The sequence below is a fragment of the Salvelinus sp. IW2-2015 genome, linkage group LG32 (genome assembly GCF_002910315.2).
Source record: "Salvelinus sp. IW2-2015 linkage group LG32, ASM291031v2, whole genome shotgun sequence".
Taxonomy (NCBI): domain Eukaryota; kingdom Metazoa; phylum Chordata; class Actinopteri; order Salmoniformes; family Salmonidae; genus Salvelinus; species Salvelinus sp. IW2-2015.
In genome coordinates, this window is record NC_036871.1 from 18,834,327 (window position 1) to 18,853,630 (window position 19,304).

Here is a 19,304-nt window from a genome sequence, read left to right on the forward strand (position 1 = left end):
CAGTGATATATGCATACTTCCTGAATATTTCTATAAACTTACTTCAGCTTTTTTTATTCGAAAGTAAGCCTGGTCTGAGCCCATAATGAAAAGGTGTGAATGGGCTCACCTTTGTCGAAGGTGGAGGAAACAGTGTCGATGCTGTAACCTTCAGCACTGTCACACACAGAGGAATGCTGGAAGCAGAAGCACGGAGTGCAACCCTGCGGGTTCTGGGGGTCCATGTTGAAGTAGCCAAGCTTACACCTGAAATAAACCACATTAGCCATTTAACATCAACTTACATCAAAAATTATATTAGCATGGGTATGTCTATCTGCAAATATGACATAAAGTCAACATATATATATTTCTCATATTTTTTTTTTAACCTTTATTTAACTAGGCAAGTCAGTTAAGAACAAATTCTTATTACAATGACGGCCTAGGAACAGTGGGTTTATATTTATATTTAATTATATGAAAACAAAGTTAACTGTATGAAACTGAGTTAAAATATGGCTTTAGGCTTGGAAATGTGAAAGTATTGACATTCAGTTTGAGGCGTAGGCTATATTCTATGAGTCCCATATTGCCTTTCAAGTAAAATGCGCTGACACCTTAAGCGAATGACAGCCTTTGGGAGAACAACAATTTAGTAGACTGTGAAACTGCTGTCTTCAAAAAGGCAGACAGACAAACAACGGTCTGTAATTTCAGCCACTTGTTGTGAGTGACCATGCAGCATCTGACAAACTGAATGCGTCCGAAATGGCACCCTATTCCCTATTATAGTGCACTACTTTTGACCAGGCACCATTTAGGGAATAGGGTGCCATTTAGGACGAATCCATACTGGGGGTATTATTCATACCATCTGTGGCCCAGCTGGGGGGCTGGGAGGAATGTTACACCCACCAGTGTCTGTGGAGCCGGGGTTAGGTGGTGGCCATTGCCAGGCAGAGAGAAGAGTGTCTCAGGCAGGCAGCAGACAAGGCAGTGGTGACTGGAAGGGTGGCCGGACTTGGGAGAAGCCATAGAAGGCCTGGCTGCCAGTCGGTCTCAGTGGGGAGGAGTGAGCTATCTATGGGTTATTTTGTCTCCTTCGCTGCTAGGGGAGTCATGCTGCCTGTCTAATTCCATTTTACACACATACGGAGCATTCTTTCATTGAGAGAGAGGTACTCTCCTGTGTGTATCTGTGTTTCTGTGTGTCAGGGGCTGCCTTTAAACCTCTGTGGTTTAACCTCAAAATGTCATAACAGAAGAGGAGCTGAAATGCTGCCATGAATCTTTAACAGTTTCCCTTCCCAATGAACAATACCGTAAACTGTGTTGCACTAGCTGAATGGAGCCAACTCATATTTCACTGCCAAAGTGACAGTCTTTCGTAACCCTGTTTCATTCTAAACCCATCAAAATTCAACAATTCCCAGACAAAGACAATCTTTGTCTGAAAAGCCACCTTGTTAGAGTGTATTTTCGGTATAAGGAAATCATGTTTGTGTGTGTACTGTGCCTCTGTGTGTGTGTGTGTTACTGTGTGTGTTACTGTGTGTCTGTGTAATTAATCCCTGTGGCGGAGAGAGCGAGTGGGTCTGACACTGACCTGTCACAGTTGAAGCCCTCCACGTTGTCCTTGCACTGGCAACGGCCTGTCTGGACATCACACTCCTGTGTGCTTCCAGAAGGGTTACAGGAGCAGGGTCTGGAGAGAAGAGGGGTGGGGGAGGGGAAGGGAAGGGAGAAGAACAGCCATTCACATAAACAGCATGGGTCTGATAACCACTATCTATTCTAAAGCAAGCCTGCTGCGAGCCTGTTTATCTAAAAGGACCATTGCTGGCCTGGCACACAACTACATCCCAAATGGCATCCTATTCCCTATTATAGTGCACTATATAGGGAGAAGGATGCCATTTGGGATACACCCTAAGACTGACCGCCTCCATCTCACTCCCAAATAAACACGTGAAGAGCGAACAATAAATAAATAAGAACAAATCATCATAAAACATTAAGATTGTTTGATTTGGAGCAATGCAAATATAAATATCACAAATAACAAGAGTTATTGGCTTGGTGGTATATACCTGCAACCTGCTTCGGTCAAGGTGTGGAAGCCAGGTTGGCAGCGGTCACACTTGTCCCCCATCACACCTGGTTTACAGCTGCAGCGTCCTGTGTTGTCACACTGAGTGGCCAGAGAGCCTGGCAGTAGAGAGAAAGAAGCACAGATCAACATCAGTTCAGCATTTCAACACACATGTGAACGATCATTGTTAAACAGCCCAGACAATTCACACAACATGTGGACAATCTTGTTCGAATAGCCTGTAATGGGATCTGGTGGTGTCCATGTCGCAATTGTTTTGCGGTGGTTTTCAAGGGTAGCATATGTGGTTATAGAGGAATTATGAAACTTAACATACTGGTGACAACAGATTTAACCTATTAAGACTTGCGTTTTGTCTCTCAATCCAATAAAATGTTAACCCACAGCACTACAAAACACAGACTGCCTTCAGACTGTATATTGTTTTACCCAATAGAAAGCAGCATCGCATTAGTGGAAACCAAGACTGTTCTCAGGGCAGGCCTGGTTGTAGTTAGATATGTTCGAGTCGCATCTGGGACAATTTTAGCATTTTAGCCAACCCTAACCCGCCACAAAACATGCTCCTAACATGCCTTGCTAATTCTCCTAACCTGCTATGAAAAGTAGCATCTGCTAGTCAAAACAAACAGACTTGCCCTGAGATCAGTTTTGGTTTCAATTAATGCAATACAGCCAATATAAACAGTAAGTATTTTATGATACATTAAAACTTGTGGTTCATTGCTCAATCCAATATAATGACAGGGCAGTCACTTCACAACAAAGCCTGGCTTCATACTGTACTTATCTTCTTACCCCAATAGAAACAGGAAGGCAGCGACCCAAATGGCACCCTATGTCCCAAATAGTGAACTGCACGGCTCCTGTCAAAAGTAGCGCACTACATAGGGAATAGGGTACCAATTGGGACGAATCCCTCTTTTTACCCCAATAGAAACAGTAAATACGCAATGGTATAGTCCAGACACTCACCCACTGGGTTGCAGCTGCAGGGCAGGCAGCGGTTGCCAGATCTGTCTCTGTAGTGGTTGTCCAGGCAGCGCTCGCAGTTAGGCCCGTCTGTGTTGTCGGCACAGTTGCGACAGTGTCCTCCGTGGCCAGTGGCACGGTACAGCTCAGGGTCGAAGTAGCACTCTGCACTCTTGCCATTACAGTTGCACTCTGGGACCACCAGAAAAAGTAGATATTAGCTTATCACATACAAATGTATAGGACAATGTGTGGGTGGGATCATCATATGTGTATATGGGGAGGGAGCAGTAGAACTACTGACTAATGTGATTTTAAACCGCTGGATTTAAGAGTGGGAAAAGCTAAAAGCACATTTTCCATGCCAGGCTTTGGTAAACTAGTCATTAGTTTATCCCATACAGTTTAAAGGACAATGCATGGATGGGTTCAATGTAGAGGTACTTACTGTATACGGGGAAGGAGGTGGTAGAGCTACATAGTAATCTGATTGAAAGCTAATTTCATACTGAACCTTCCCTGCAGTTAAAGGAAGGTCATTTCATTTGGCACATTTTCCATATCAGGTGTACTTTCCCTAAGTGGTCTGCTGGCAAAGTTTGGTTTTAGGAGACAGATTATGTGGCCTGGAGCAGATTGAGGCAGTGTGGGCGTGAGAAGTGTGGTGTGGACTGTTCTGAACAGGATTAGTCACACATTTGCGGTATGATATGAATGTCTGCCCGGCCTGGCCTGCACAGAAACAGGAAGGATCTCTTGCTATGGTACTTATGCAGACACTCATCTCTTGGGCTGTGTCCCAAATTACATCCTATTCTCTATGTAGTGCACTACTTTTGACCAGGGCCCCTGACCAGGGCCCATAGGACTCTGGTCAAAAGTAGCGCACTACATAGGGAATAGGGTGCCATTTGGGAAAGCATGGGACTGACTTACGCAGACACTCGTTAGGGTTATTGGCTGTAGCTCGCCTCCAGGGACGGTCGTTGTAGAACGGCTTGCACACATTGCAGTCATCACCCTCTGTGTTGTGCTTGCAGTTGCAAACCGGCTTGTCGAAGCCGTTGTTTTTCACACACTCACTCGCATGGCCGTTGCACTTGCACCTGGAACAGCGGAGAACAGTCTGTTAGTCATCGTGAGAGTTACAATGCACAACTCAAACATCTGGTCCGTATTCACAAAGTGTCTCAGAGTAAGAGGATCAAGTTCCCGCTGTCTATGTCATCTTATTCATTATGATGTAAAATGCAAAAACTGATCCTAGATCAGCACTCCTACTCTGAGACGCTCCTACTCTGAGACGGTCCTTTGCACTGGTCTTAGAGGACCTGACCGTAAGCATCAAATGGAACTCAGTTATTGATTAATGGACGTAATTACTTGKTTAAGCAGTTCAAATAGTCCAACCATGCTGTGTATCAGTGGCACTTATCTTCAGTGTAATCATATGAGTCGATGACCTGTCAGCACAGGATAGTAGCATGATTACAGTGTTTCCCCTATATTCATTTAGCAGCAGCGCCCCACCAATTTGGCTAAATTGCCAAAATCTCGCACTATCCCTTTAAGATCAGAGTGCCAACTTTAAACTTATATTGCTAGCAATCAGAGTGAGTAGCGGCACAAATGACAGCACAGCCACTGCTTGCTCCTCATCGTCTCCCTACAGGGGAAACACTAGATTATATGTACAGTAATCTACAAATAACTGTTCATTCATCCACATTAGCATGACAGATAGCAGCAAACTTTGCCGTTGACTCCAACTTGGTATAACAAGTCACTTTACTCCTGGTATGGAACGGTCTTCATTTTGATAAATCAATCATACTGTAAATATTCTATCAAATCAATTGTTATTTATCACATGCCCTGAATACAACATGTGTAGGTAGACTTTACAGTGAAATGCTTGATTAGGAACAACAGTAGAGAGTTTAAATTTAAAAAAATACACAAGAATGGAGCTACATAGCAGTCTGGCTATTTAGCGGTCTTATGGCTTGGGGGTAGAAGCTGTCTTAGAGCCTGTTGGTCCAAGAGCCAATGCTCTGGTACCGTTTGCCGGATGGAAGCAGAGTGAACAGCCATGGCTTGGGTGGCTGGAGTGTTTGGCAATTTTTGGGGAATTCCTCTGACACCGACTCATATGGAGGTTCTGGATGGCAGGGAGCTCAGCCCCAGTGATGCACTGGGCTGTCCTCAGCTCCCTTTGTAGCGCTTTGTGGTCAAGGGCGGTGCAATTGCCATACCAAGCAGTAACGCAGCCTGTCAAGATACTCTCAATGGTGTAGCTGTATAAATGTGGATCTGAGGGCCCCATTCCAAATCTGTTTAGCCTCCCGAGGGGGAAGAGGCACTACCGTGCCCTCTTCACGCCTGTGCGGGTGTGTCTGGACCATGTTAAGTCCTTTGTGATATGGACGCCAAGGAACTTCAAGCTCTCGACCCGCTCCACACCACCCTGTCGATGTGGATGAAGGCGTGCTCTCCCCCCTTTCTCCTATAGTACACAATCAGCTCCTTGGTCTTACTGACATTGAGGGAGAGGTTGTTGTCCTGGCTATGTCTCTGACCTCCTCCCTGTAGGCGGACTCATCGCCATTGGTGATCAGGCCTACCACCGTCATGTCGTTGGCAAACTTGGTGTTTGAGTGGTGCATGGCCACGCAGTCGTGGGTGAACAAGGAGTACAGGAGGGGACTAAGCACACACCCCTGAGAGGCCCCCGTGTTGAGGGTCAGCGTGGCGAAGATGTTGTTGCCTACCCTCACCACCTGGGGCCGACCATTCAGGAAGTCCAGGATCCAGTTGCAGAGGGAGGGGTTCAGTCCCAGGGTCCCTAGCTAGGTGATGAGCTTGGAGGGGACTATGGTGTTGAACGCTGAGCTGTGCATGCTTCTTATAATAGTTATTACTTTTTTCCAATACTTGTTATTTTTGGACTTGTATTAGGCATTTAATTGACAAAGTTATTGTACTGCATCATTGAGGAGATTTAGCAAGAAAGCATTTCACTGTGCCGTATGCACGCGACCAATAAACGTTTGATTTGATCTATCAAAAACACACCACTATTTGTAGCTTACATTATGTTTGAGAGTCATTACTCTAAGTGTGTGTTGTTGGGAATCACGAATACACGTAATTTATTTGAGTTACTGAGTATTTGATCCGTCCTCAATTACATCATTAGTCAAATCAATTTTGGCACAGGGAGAGTTTTATTTACCCTGATAACTCCATGGTGTTTACCCAATTCAGAAAGGCTGCACCTTCTCCACCTGAGACACTTCAACAGACCCCCTCCGAACAAGAGAAGAATTGCATGGCAGCCACCTTTGGGTATTGTTTCAGGTGTTACTTGGCAGCGAAGTGTGGAAAAAGTGACAACAGGAAGGAAGACACTACAGCACTAGGGGCCTATTAAGACTAATAGGCGGTTTGTTCATCTAGAAAAACAAAGCCAACCTCCCTCACGCTTTTTTCCATTTTGTAGTACGTGTAATATCAGTCAAATCCATTTCTTACTCATAATATACAGCTGGTGGATGTGATGACGTCGCTGACTGGTGGACAGTGAACTTGGTGCCCTGACAGGTAGAGAGTAGACCTACTACACCCAAGCTTGGCCCGGCTTGGTCCTTGGACTCATCTCTGCCGTCATATTGGGGACTGCCCCATTCCAGTCTCCGTGCACTGTAATCCAGCACTCGCAGGCAGGAATGCAAAGAATGCGGCTGTGTAATGGAAATCTGCTCCACATTTCAAACAGATTGAGGTGAAAAGACACTGCACTGGCAAGGGGGCAGTTTAATACGTGTCTGATCCCCTATTCTCTTCTGGCTTTTCAGTTCTGAATTTGGGAGGGATTGTTTTTTTGTATTCTCGGTTGAGCCACTGAGAATGAACCCACACAATGTAAAATTTGGCCAGATAAGTGATATGAAGTTGATCTGAAGTCAACAGACTACACTACTTTAGATGAATGATTCAACACCCAGACAAAAACATCTTTGTTGTCAGCACTTGAGGTTTGATAATGAATGATTTTTTCTTCACTCCAACAGAGCGATTCCTATTCTTGCAGTTATTCCAGGTCATCATACCAAAAAAGTATAGAGTGAACATGCACTAGAGAAAACATGCTGTGTGGTTAATAGACAGGGCCTCCTCCTTTAAAGGAATATAATACAATTTTGTTGCTATTTTTACTTTTTATGCTATAATTTCTAGAAGAGACAAAAACAATGGCATTGGTCAAATAAAAAAACGTGAACAAGGGAAAGGCCAGGCAGTGGATGTTGACAACAGTTGTTGGAAGATAGCAATAAGCTGAGGGAACTGCTCTCACCTTCCTCCCACTGCAAAGTCTGAGATAGCGTAGTAATAGGACTTTAGGACCTTGGGATCATTGAAAACTTCATCTCCAAATGTGTTGAGCCTGTTCAGGGTCACTTTGATATCTGTGGCTGTCACCCATTCCTGAAAAGAAAAAAGACAAATGGACAGTGTTAAAACACAGCCAGGTCAGACTCTACAAATATGTCTGCCAGGCCCTGCCTGCTAAATTGGTTTGGAGAGTTATTCATTTACAACTTTGCTTGACGGACGAGAAAAGGGAGAGGGTTGAAGAGTCCAAAGATAACTGCACAATAGGTGTGTTTGACTTGAAACTAATTCTTATCCTGTTGAAAGTTTCTATTTGAAATGGGAGACAAAACCCTATCCCTGGTCCTAGCGCAGCTGTTTAGAAGAAAAAAATTAATACAGCAAAACTAATCTAAACCAAACCTCCGAAATTCTCGTGAAATCAGACTGGTCCCAGAATCAGAACAACATATCGAAAGCCTTTTGTTTGCTTTCTTAGAATTACAGCAGCAGAGGACAAATCTGGAGTGAGCACCGGAAGATCGCTCAAGGAGTATTACCAAGAAAGTTGGAAACCATAGCGTAACATCTGTAAAAAAAAAGAAGAAAAAAAAGAAGAAAGTCTATCCTGTTCCACACATGGAGGTTTATAATAAATAGTCTGTTTCACATTTAACATTGTAACACAATGTTCTCAATATTTCTGAAGAGGAGTTGTAAACGCAGCCAAGTCAAGCGTGTATCATCTCGCTTGCACATGCAAAATTATTTGCCAACAAACATTCTGCAGAATTATTGGGAGCCTAACTACTACCAGTAGACGAATGAAAAACATATTTCAGGATAGAGTTTTTGCTGACAACAGCTCCAATGTTTTGCCACTTATAGCCTAACTCTACGAGAAGAGTCCGACACATCCATAGGGCAGCCATGAGTCAAAGCAGGTTCCGTCTGTCTCAGGCACAAGGCCAATGGCTCTCCTGGTCGACTCCTTAATTGACTTCACTGTCACTATCTCATACATTTCCAACTGTATCCAGGCAGACATTTAAAGCTGGATGAAAATATAATTTCCTCCCCCAGTAAATTATCTTGAGACACCTGTGGGCTATATTTTCTATGTACAGAGTGAGTCTGTGAGAAAAAGTTTTGGTTGATTTTGTTGTACGAAAATGTTCGCTATCCAATATTAAAGAATCTTTAACAGTTATTCAAATATTACCAAGAGACTCCACTTAACAAATAAACTATCCATGGAACGTAGCCCTGTGACGCCTCAGAAAGGTATCCCTTCCAAAGAGTCCTGGGCTTTGGAATAAATATTCCACATGAGAAAGTCAAATATGGAAGTGTATAGTGCCAGAGTGAAATGTGTTAATTTGTTAGAGGTAGAGTATTCTGTATGAAAAGTTTGGGTATTCCACACAGGTAAAAAAAATGGCAAGATCAGCCAACAGCAGATAATATCAGAAATTACCAGGCTGACTACTTCTCATTAGCAAAAAGGCAGTTAGCCTACATCAATATACACCCTTTAGAAGTAGCTTACAGATACAACTTTCTTACATGAACATAGTAAGACCCTTTTAAGAAATCCTGCTACTACCTCCGATGACCCATCAAACAGGCAAAGCGTCAAGACAGGACTAAGATCAAATCCTCTGATGCTTGTCGGATGTGCAAACTATCACGGATTACAAAGGGAAACACAGCCGCGAGCTGCCCAGTGACGTGAGCCTACCAGGGGAGCTAAATATTTTCTATGCTCGTTCGAGGCAAGCAACACTGAACCATGCATGAGAGCACCAGCTGTTTCGGACAACTGTGTGATTTCGCTCTCCATAGCCGATGTTAGTAAGACCTTTAAACAAGTTAACATTCACAAGGTCGCAGGGCCAGACAGATTACCAGGACACGTACTTAGACCATGCGCTGGCCAGCTGGCAAATGTATTCGCTGACATTTTCAACCTCTTCCTGGCCCAGTCTTTAATACCTACATGTTTCAAGCAGATCACCATAGTCACTGTGCTTACGAATGCCAAGGTAACCTGTCTAAATTACTATTGGACCATAGCACTTACATCTGTAGCCATAAAATGCTTCTAAAGGCTGGTCATGGCTCACATCAACACCATCATCATCCCAGACACMCTGGACCCACTAATTTGCATACTGCCCCAACAGATCGACTGATGACGCAAGGCTCTACAGAGGGTGGTGCGGACAAACCAGTACATCACTGGGGCTGAGCGCCCTGCCATCCAGGACCTCTATACCAGGCGGTGTCAGAGGAAAGMCCAGAAAATTGTCAATGACCCCAGCCACCCAAGCCATAGACTGTCCACTCTGCTACCGCACAGAAAGCGGTACCAGAGCGCAATGTCTGGGACCAAAAGGTTCCTGAACAGCTTCTACCCCTAAGCCATGAGACTGCTGAACGGTTAATCTGAAGGCTACCTGGACTAGTTGCATTGACCCTTTTTTGCACTGACTATGCACACTCACTGGACTCTACCCACACACTCACACATCCTTACACTGACACTCCAACACATACACACACACACACACACGCCGCTGCTACTCTGTTTATTATCTATCCTGATTGCCTAGTCACTTTACCCCTACCTACATGTTTCCTCAACTACCACGTACCCCTGCACATTGACTCAGTACTGGTACTCCTTGTATATAGCCACATCATTATTATCTATTTTGTTACTATTTAATTCTGCATTGTTGGTAAAGTGCTCGTAAGTAAGCATTTCATGGTAAAGTCTGTTGTATTCGGCGCGGTGCATGCAACAAATACAGTAGTTTATAACCTAATGGTTAGGCTATACAATCTTACTGGAGTCATTTGGGTTTACAGTCTGATGTAGGCTAGTAGACTCCCTGGGCTTCGTCTGGAAACACACACAAATTCTCACTTGCTGAAAGCAATGCGCAACAAACATTTCCAGCTGTGCCTCTTAAGAGCCAAATTCAATCAGTACTGTAGTGGGAAATCTGGAGGCGTCACCTAGCAACCTGTTGCAATACTTGGCACTGGTCAGGTTCTCACACTTTCCCACCTGAACTAGTGTGCTACTCCCTTCCACTGGGCATGCCTGCCAACAGCAAATGTCAAGGCCAAAATATCTCAAGTCCAGGGGCCAACTTATCATTACTATGTCCACCTGCTCTTCCACATCATTGATTTCTTCAACGCTACTGATATAAGATGTACTACTAACTCTGTGCCTCAGACAGCCCTGTAAAAATAAAACAAAATATTAACAGCCACCCAGGGACACACAAGTATGGGATATCACACATATGGACCTGGAACAAGAAGCATCACGAAGTTCCTATATCAAGGTCTCTAGAACACTATAAAAACAGCCGTTTTTTTACCTGTAGAACTGAGCTTGAACATACAGTATTAGAGACGATCACACAAAGTTATTTTATCAAGGTTTCTCAAATCCTATAAAACAGCTGAGGTTTTTTTTTACCTGAAGAACTGGGCTGTTGTCAAAGTTGTAAGCACTGGGTCGGCCCTCAAGGGTGGAGAACGCCACGTTTCCTCCGGTCAAGGGTGAGATGTCACTGAACTCGTCGGTGCAGAGGGCCTGCTGTTCGTCCTCTCCGGTGCGGATGAAGCCCCTGTTGAACTTCTGGTAGGTCTTCTCACAGGAGCCACTGTAGTACTGGTAGGGCGTCCATGGTCCATCCTCACTTGTGCGCTTGTAGATGGCGAAGCTCTCTGGGCGGCTGGTGTGGAACTTGAGTCGCACGTAAGTGATGTCAAAAGCCTTGCCTGAAGAACCAAAAAGAAACATGAGATAATTGATACCAAAAGCTAAATCAGTCACTAAAAGTCACAGTTTACAACAAGTCTTTTCCAGATGCATTGTTGGTTTAAGGCAAGACAAAGGAGGATTTCCAAAGGTCTCCAGTGTCCTCCAGTAATGGTAGAGGGCCTTTCGAAACCTATTTGGCATGTCTGAGCAGGCTAGGAGTGGTAGGGGGATGAAAACCAAAATCTATCTGCTAAGAGCTTGGGGAAATGTTATGGGGCCATTTAAAAAAAAAGAAATGACAATCTTTCAACATGGCTACAGGGGGTACAGTTTACTTTAGCAAATAAATTGCTCTCTAAACCGAGCTGCAAATACAAACATATATACAGGAACCATTGTGGCACAAATATAGGTGAAGACATGTAGCTCACAGATAATATAGATTTCTCAATCTGTTAATTTCCTTCCAAGTAAGTGTTAATGCATGTTGTTGCAGTCACCATGACAATGAACTTCCTGACTTGAGGGACCTCTTAACCCAGCAAGCTTTGTGGTTCAAGGTTAATCTGAAAGCAATATATATTTTACTGCAGGGTGTGAGCTGGTTGTCATGAACGCATACGTTACATTGAGATTAAAGTGAACTGTCAAGTATGCTATGTTCCGGAGTGCCTGCTTTGGCCCTGTGTGAGTCTCCTACTCAAACATGACTGGTACAAATTTGACCTCAACTGGGCTGTGAGTCACTAAACTAGGTGTGCACTTCAACAGGTCTGCTTCAACACACAGAGAAATCTTTTCAAATGAAATCAAAACAGTAATACAGTTATGTAGATTATTTGCGTTTATATCCATTAGCTCATGTTCAATTTCTCCTTATAAATCTAACCAAGTAGAAAGAAGTTAAGCTTTACACTGAGAAAGATGCAAATTAAAACATGGGGGGGGGGGAAATCTAAAATCAAAGTGCAACGAGACATAGACATGAATAACTTCAAGCTCAACCAATTTGGCCAACTGAGAATTTGTCTGACCATTTACAACTAATTTGCTTACTTTTTCCACTAGTCACTTCCACTACAATGCACAGGCATGACACCAGAATAACTGAATGTGAAATTCTGTGAACAAGCACATCTTAAGAGGGTTGGAGCAGCAGGGAAATCATACTGGGAACAGACTATCATTGACATCTAATTTCTAAAACCACCCCACATCCTCGCAAACAAGACAAACAGCATCTGTTGGCGCAGCAATGAAGTGGCAAGCACAGGGCCAAACAACAAAGGGCCCCTCGTCAACCCAACATAGAGGAGCCCACTCAGTGGAGACAAAGGAAGCCTCAACACTGAATACAGGTGGTCAGGCAGTCACTAGAGACTAGTAGTCTAGTTCACAGGCAGGGCAAGTCCTAAAGATAATGAGCAAAGGGCCATGAAAATCACGGTTTAGCTTTGAACAAGGACATGGTTACTCTTTGGCAGCTGGGATTTTAATAGTCTTTGGTGGCCAAAGTTGGTTCTTAGTACATTCTCAACCAAAATGAGTTTTACAATATGTTGTGGCTGTCACTGGAGGCCTAGTTTTAGGTGTCAAGCCTGAGATGCATTCTTTCACTGATTGGCTGAAACTGTACAAAGTACAGTATACACATAGGCTACCAGGGCCAGCTACGCCCTTTGAATCTGTCATTTCAGTAATGTAATAACCTTCAATAGTGAGCAGGAATAGCTGACAATTCATTCTTTACTATGTCTAATTGTAGTTAAATATTGCAATTAAAGTTATGATAGAGCTGATGCACTTAAAATTGCCAATAATACTCAATGTAAAAGTTGATTAAACACCATTTTCAGTTGTTAGAATTCCATTCATGTCTCATCTAATCCGAAGGAGACTTACACAGGAGAGTAGCTTCATTTGAAATTCATGAATGGCAGTGTTCCATGGATTTACCAAGTTTTCTGGCCCAGAGCTGTCTAGCATAAATCCAAGAGGAATTCCGTCTTTCCTTAGAGAACAATCGGTGTATTGAGAAGCAAAATAATAGTACAGTCGGAGAACGCAAACAAAGGGCAGGCTGTGGGGACCCCTTGTGTTCCTCCACAAGAAAGTTTTTTTTTTAAGGCTTAAAAAGACGCAAGATAAAGACGAAGGTACATACAAGTCGGTTAACTGTGGGGTCGTTTTCCACATTAGCAACAGTGGGGGTCGGCTAGGGTAGGGGAGTTGTCAGATTTACAATCTACAAAACTCCTTCCACATCAGCCACCATGACGAGCTTCGGAAGAGCTATACTGTACACAAGAATTAGCCTTAAAGAAATCTCCAGAACTCTGATGCTGTAGCCTAATACTCAATTAACTGGTATTGGTTAACCCGGACTTAAACCCTACCATTGTTAGACACTAACCCCATGAAACACTTTTCAGGACACCCACCTTAGTAAGGTTTTAAATTATAAGCCTCTCTTGTGAGTTACAGCAGAGAACTAAAGGAGGGGTCTTCAGCCATGTGTGCACCTGTCCACTCCTCAAACATGTTCTAGTTGAGTGAGGCTGTGACATGGTGGTATGGTGGTGGTGACTGGGGGAGGGGAGGTTGAGAGGGAACTGGCTGGAATGTGCTTCCGCTCGGCAGAGTGACGCCAGTGAAGTGGATGGCTGACGAGAACCAGAGAAAGACTTGGGAGGGAGAACACCGTTTGGGGAAATGGTCTGTGTCGGGAGGCAAATATTTATTGTTGAAATGTGAGAGAAAGCTCGTGACTGTTCCTAAAAGTGGATCGTCTGATCAGCAATTGTCTTCAAAAGTTCTGCAGAAGAACAACAAATGAAGCATTGATTGAATCTGAGAATTCCTACCTGTCTTTAGTGGCTTACAATTGTTTAATGGCAATAACTGAACAAGGACTTTTAAAAACATACTTTGAAGATTAAATGTAATATTCAGCGACTCGTGTAATTACAAGTAAATTCCGCTCATAAAAATGCAGCTTATATAACATATATTCCGACGATCAAAGATGCATTCGGCTGTTTTAGGAGTAAGCGTGAAATCCACATTTACATTCCCAAACATTCTGACAAACGACACTGTGGTTTCTTAGGGTCTCTAACATGTCATTAGAACACAATGTGTGTCACCAAAGCAAGCTTGGACATGCATTTCTAGTTACATTTGATAGGCCTACCCGTTGAACACAAAACAATAACCCAATGAAAAGACCAACGTTTTTCTACCAACAGATCCAGGATCTTTATGTAGATAACTACCAAGGGGGATATTCCAGGGGGTGAGCAGGGGGTCTTTGAAAAGGTAGTAAATTCATATCATAGCATGCAGTCACTGTCAAAACGTTTAAATATCTTTGCCGAGCTGGCCAGTTAATCACATAGGCAATTTCTATGCTCAAAAGCAGTGAACGGTCGAAGAAAAAAATATTGCTTTTCCCGAAGACAATCTCATAAATCTATTTTAGCACAGAAAAGTCTCATAAATCTATTTTAGCACAGTAGAGATCCTTCCTTGAGAACATTACAGTCAAGGGAGGAAGACTCCCACACACATTAATTCATAATCTAGCCTACGTGAGTGCCCAATCAGCCAACAGACAGAACTTTTTGTCCTTGACATTGTGGCTGTTGGAAGACTCATTGACATTTTCAATGCCAGGTGGTTACTGCCATAGTTCCCTTCCTGACAATGTCTGACAACAGTTTAAAACTGAACATTTTAATTTGTCAACCCAGAGGTTTGTCCTAGGCCATAGCAATCTATTACACAGAATTAATCATATAAAGTATGCGATTAAAGGCTATCAAGTAGCCATGATATGGTGGCTTCCCACCCCTTGAGACGAGGCACGTTATTTTGACGTCAAATTCTTTTGAATGTATTGTAGACATCCTTGGGTTAATCCTTGGGTATGTTTTGCTGTTGGCTATTTGATGAAGGGTCTTTCAACACACCTCTCAGTTGTCTCAGAGTAGAGGTGGTGAAACTGATGATTAGTGATTGGGTTTGGGATAAGGTTTAACTGATATCCCACAAAGGCATCAACAAACAAAGCTGATGGCTTCAGGCTGAGTGTTTTAGCAACCAGAGCGAGGCTGTACGATCAAATGGTACCTAAAGTCGGTGTCTTCCTGGGAGAAAAGGCTCAGTCCCACCAAATCTCTTAATCAATCTCTGCATATGTCGTTAACTCTCCAACTCCTCCTGGGGAGCAAATATGGGGTTGGTGGTTGTCACCCTTTTGTCTGGCTGAGAACTCTGATTATTCAAGCCCTCATCTTATGAAAGGCCTAATTATTCCATAAAATCATTAGAAAAACCCCCATTAGTTCAGCCAAATTAGTAGAAATAGCTGAGACATAAAATCTTGTCGATAGGATTCGCTCCATGTACATTGTTGAGGGGAAAACAGCAAAATAAGACATTTAAAAGACATACATTTTCAAGTGATCTCTGGGTTGATATCATCTCGAGGTGTCATATAGAAACTTTTCCCTCTACATGCTACTTTTAAGGTGTGCTCTTATTTGCACCTTTTAGAGGATTTGCTGGGATGTTTTGCCTGTGTGATTTGGGCCTCTTGCTTGCATTCCTTCCATCCCCTTACACCCAGTAGAGCACAGCCTGGGGGTGAGCAGCAGGAAATATCTAGGTGGTGGGGGATTACGGGTTGTTATGGGGTGTGGGTTAATTCCAGGGGAAGGCCTCGAGCCACAGCATGGTCCAATTAAATTTCCTCCCATGACCTCATCGCATTCTTTACATAGGAGATGAACAATGACCGCTTTGACTTTCAACATGTGGGCATGTCCACTTCACCCCCCCCGTACACTATTTCCTCCATCTGCTCAGGAGATATGTAAAACATCTGTTTAACTCAACACTCCCACGGACTGAACCAATACACGGGCAGACTTTGGGATAGGATACAGCAATAACCATAAACTCACTGCGATCAATTCACTTCAGGGCTTAATCCAATAGACCTCGCTAATATGATCACAGTAGGATCTTGTAACCTATAGGGCTAATTCATTAATATCAAATATCACTTGCTTGTGTGCTTACACACCAAGTAGCCTACGCCTCACTGTCAAGTGTATACCCAACCCCCCCTGTCAATGTAAGCATGAGCTGCATGAGAGATGACCGTGTGCTTCTGCATTCCACAGCAGAAAAGAAAAGGCCAAACAGCATTAGGGACATTTTCCTTTTCTCTAACAGGTGCCATGTTGGGTCAGAGTCTGACAAGTAAAACCTCCCAAGATAAAAAGCGGAACAAATTGAACGTTTTATTTGGAAAGGGTGGGGGAGGGAAATGTTACAATTGAGGAATCTGAGGAATGTGCCCAAGTTCATAATCTGAAGGGCAGATAACACTTTACGAACTGCCTCGATGAGAACTGTCAGATGGGTGAAAAGATCCCCCCCCTCACCCGGCTGATCTCTAAAATAAACTGTTTCCGGCAGGTCCAGTGATTCACAGGGAGCCCCCTCCCTGTCAGAAAGAGGTGCTTTCCCAACATTTTAAGAAACATCACAATGATGCCAAAAGGCTGACAGCTCTTTATTTCCACCAAACAGTGGAATCATTGCCACTGGTGATACAACTGTTGTACTTTAGCTGGTCAATTAAAATATTCTGGACAGTTGGAATCCAAGGGACAACAGGCTTAACCATTTTGAAAATGACTGACAAACATGAAAAGGTTGCCATGCTCACATCTTTCAAACACTGTCTGATGCTGGTTGGCCTAAACTAAGCCAGGGCTTTTGTGCGCGATCCCGTGGAGCCGCATGGCGTGGGGGCACTAAGGTATAAAAAAAACCTGGAGACTGCGTACAAGATGACCGACCGTTATTTTTTACGTAATCTACTCAGATTCGCATAAATCGATTCATGGACCGTCTATATCCGGGTTGCATCTGGTTTACACGGCCCAACTTCACATGGACACTAGCACTCAGAGCACACAGGGAGCAGCGACTATTTCACATCATCCAAAAACATGACAGACATTGGATGAACAGAACATTTTAAGATCTTCAGCTGTGAGTTATAAAATAAAAAATCAGCCTCAGCGACAATTATTTAAATAATTAAATGGATGTTTTGTGCACGCAGGTGATGACTAAAGTGTAATTAGGAATTTTCAAATCTGACTTCTCTATGTGGCCTTCAATGGAAATTATCTTTCTGTGTAAGATTGTTTTGATCTGCCCTACGCGTGGCGCAGTGGTCTAAGACACTGCATCGCAGTGCTATCTGTGATACTAGAGATTCTGGGTTCGAGTCCAGGCTCTGCCGCGAACGGTAAACCCATGGGGTGGCGCACCATTGGCCCAGCGTCGTCCGGGTTAGGGGAGGGTTTGGCTGGCAGGGATGTCCTTTTCCCATCGCGCCCGGCCACAGGAGTCGCCCGGCCACAGGAGTCGCACTAGCGACCACAGGAGTCGCTAGTGCGACTCCTGTGGCCGGGCGCAGTTCACGCTGACACGGTCGCCAGGTATACGGTGTTTCCTCCGACACATTGGTGCGGCTGGCTTCCGGGTTAAGAGGACATTGTGTCAAGAAGCAGCGTGGCTTGGTTGGGTTTCGGAGGACACACGGCGATGAGACAAGACTGCAACTACCAATTGAATACCACGAAATTGGGAAGAAAAAAAGGAAAATTTTTTAAAATATGTTTTGATCACGCGGACTGGGATATGTTCCGGGTAGCCTCAGAATAATATTGACGTATACACGGACACAGTGACTGAGTTCATCAGGAAGTGTATATGGGATGTTGTAACAATTAAAACCTACCCAAACCAGAAAGCATGGATAGATGCCAGCATTTGCACAAAACTGAAAGCGCGAACAACCACATTTAACCATGGCAAGGTGAATGGGAATATGGTCGATTACAAACAGTTTAGTTATTCCCTCCATAAGGCAATCAAAGAGAAAGTGGAGTCGCAATTCAACGGCTCAGACACGGGACATATGTGGCAGGGTCTACAGACAATCACAGATTACAAAGGGAAAACCAGCAACGTCGCGGACACCTACATCTTGCTCCCGGGCAAGCTAAACACCTTCACCCGCTTTGAGGAGTGCTACCGACGCGGCCCGCTCCCAAGGACTGTGGGCTCTCGTTCTCCGTGGCTGACGTGAGTAAAACATTTAAGCGTGTTAACCCTCGCAATGCTGCTGGCCCAGACAGCATCTCAAGCCGGCGTCCTCAGACCAGCTGGCTGGAATATTTAAGGACATATTCAATCTCGCCCTATCCCAGTCTGCTGTCCCCACTTGCTTCAAGATGTCCGCTATTGCTCGTAAACCAAAGAAAGCAAAAGGTAACTGAACTAAATGACTAACGTCCCGTAGCACTCACTTCTGTCATCATGAAGTACTTTGAGAGGCTAGTTAAGGATCATATCGACTCTACCTTACCTGACACCATAGACCCACTTCAATTTGCTTACCGCCCCAATAAATCCAAAGACGATACAATCACCATCCCACTGCACACTGCCCTATCTGGACAAGAGGAATACCTATGAAAGAATCCTGGGTCTGAACTCCACCCTGTGCAACTGGGTCCTGGACTTCCTGATGGGCCGCCCCCAGGTGGTGCAGGTAGGAAACACCTCCACTACGCTGATCCTCAACACAGGGGCCCCATGAGGGTGTGTGCTCAGCCCCCTCCTGTACTCCCTGTTCACCCATGACTGCGTTGGCACGTACGCCTCCAACWCAGTCATCAAGTTTGCAGACGACACAACAGTAGATGGCCTGATTACCAACGATGACGAGACAGCCTACACCGAGGAGGTGAGGGCACAAGTGGAGTGATGCCAGGAAAATAACCTCTCCCTCAACAAAACGAAGGAGCTGATCGTGGACAGAAAACAGCAGAGGGAGCACGCCAATATCCACATCGAAGGGACCGCAGTGGCGAAGGGGGAAAACTTCAAGTTCCTCTGCGTACAAATCACTGACAATCTGAAATGGTCCACGCACAGACAGTGTGGTGAAGAAGGTGCAACAGCACCTCTTCAACCACAGGAAGC

General features: G+C 44.2%; 1 protein-coding gene across 1 annotated transcript in view; it reads right to left on the bottom strand.

The window, feature by feature from the left end:
• The window catches only part of LOC111957236 (laminin subunit gamma-1), a 70,946-nt gene that overhangs the window by 17,727 nt on the left and 33,915 nt on the right, over nt 1–19,304 (bottom strand). Inside the window, exons 2-8 of the mRNA XM_023978014.2 lie at nt 10,941–11,245; nt 7,425–7,555; nt 4,004–4,173; nt 3,071–3,259; nt 2,073–2,190; nt 1,589–1,687; nt 110–246 (exon numbers count right to left, since the gene is read on the bottom strand). Coding sequence (XP_023833782.1) covers nt 110–246; nt 1,589–1,687; nt 2,073–2,190; nt 3,071–3,259; nt 4,004–4,173; nt 7,425–7,555; nt 10,941–11,245 — 1,149 coding nt within the window. The remainder of the gene's footprint in view (nt 1–109; nt 247–1,588; nt 1,688–2,072; nt 2,191–3,070; nt 3,260–4,003; nt 4,174–7,424; nt 7,556–10,940; nt 11,246–19,304) is intronic.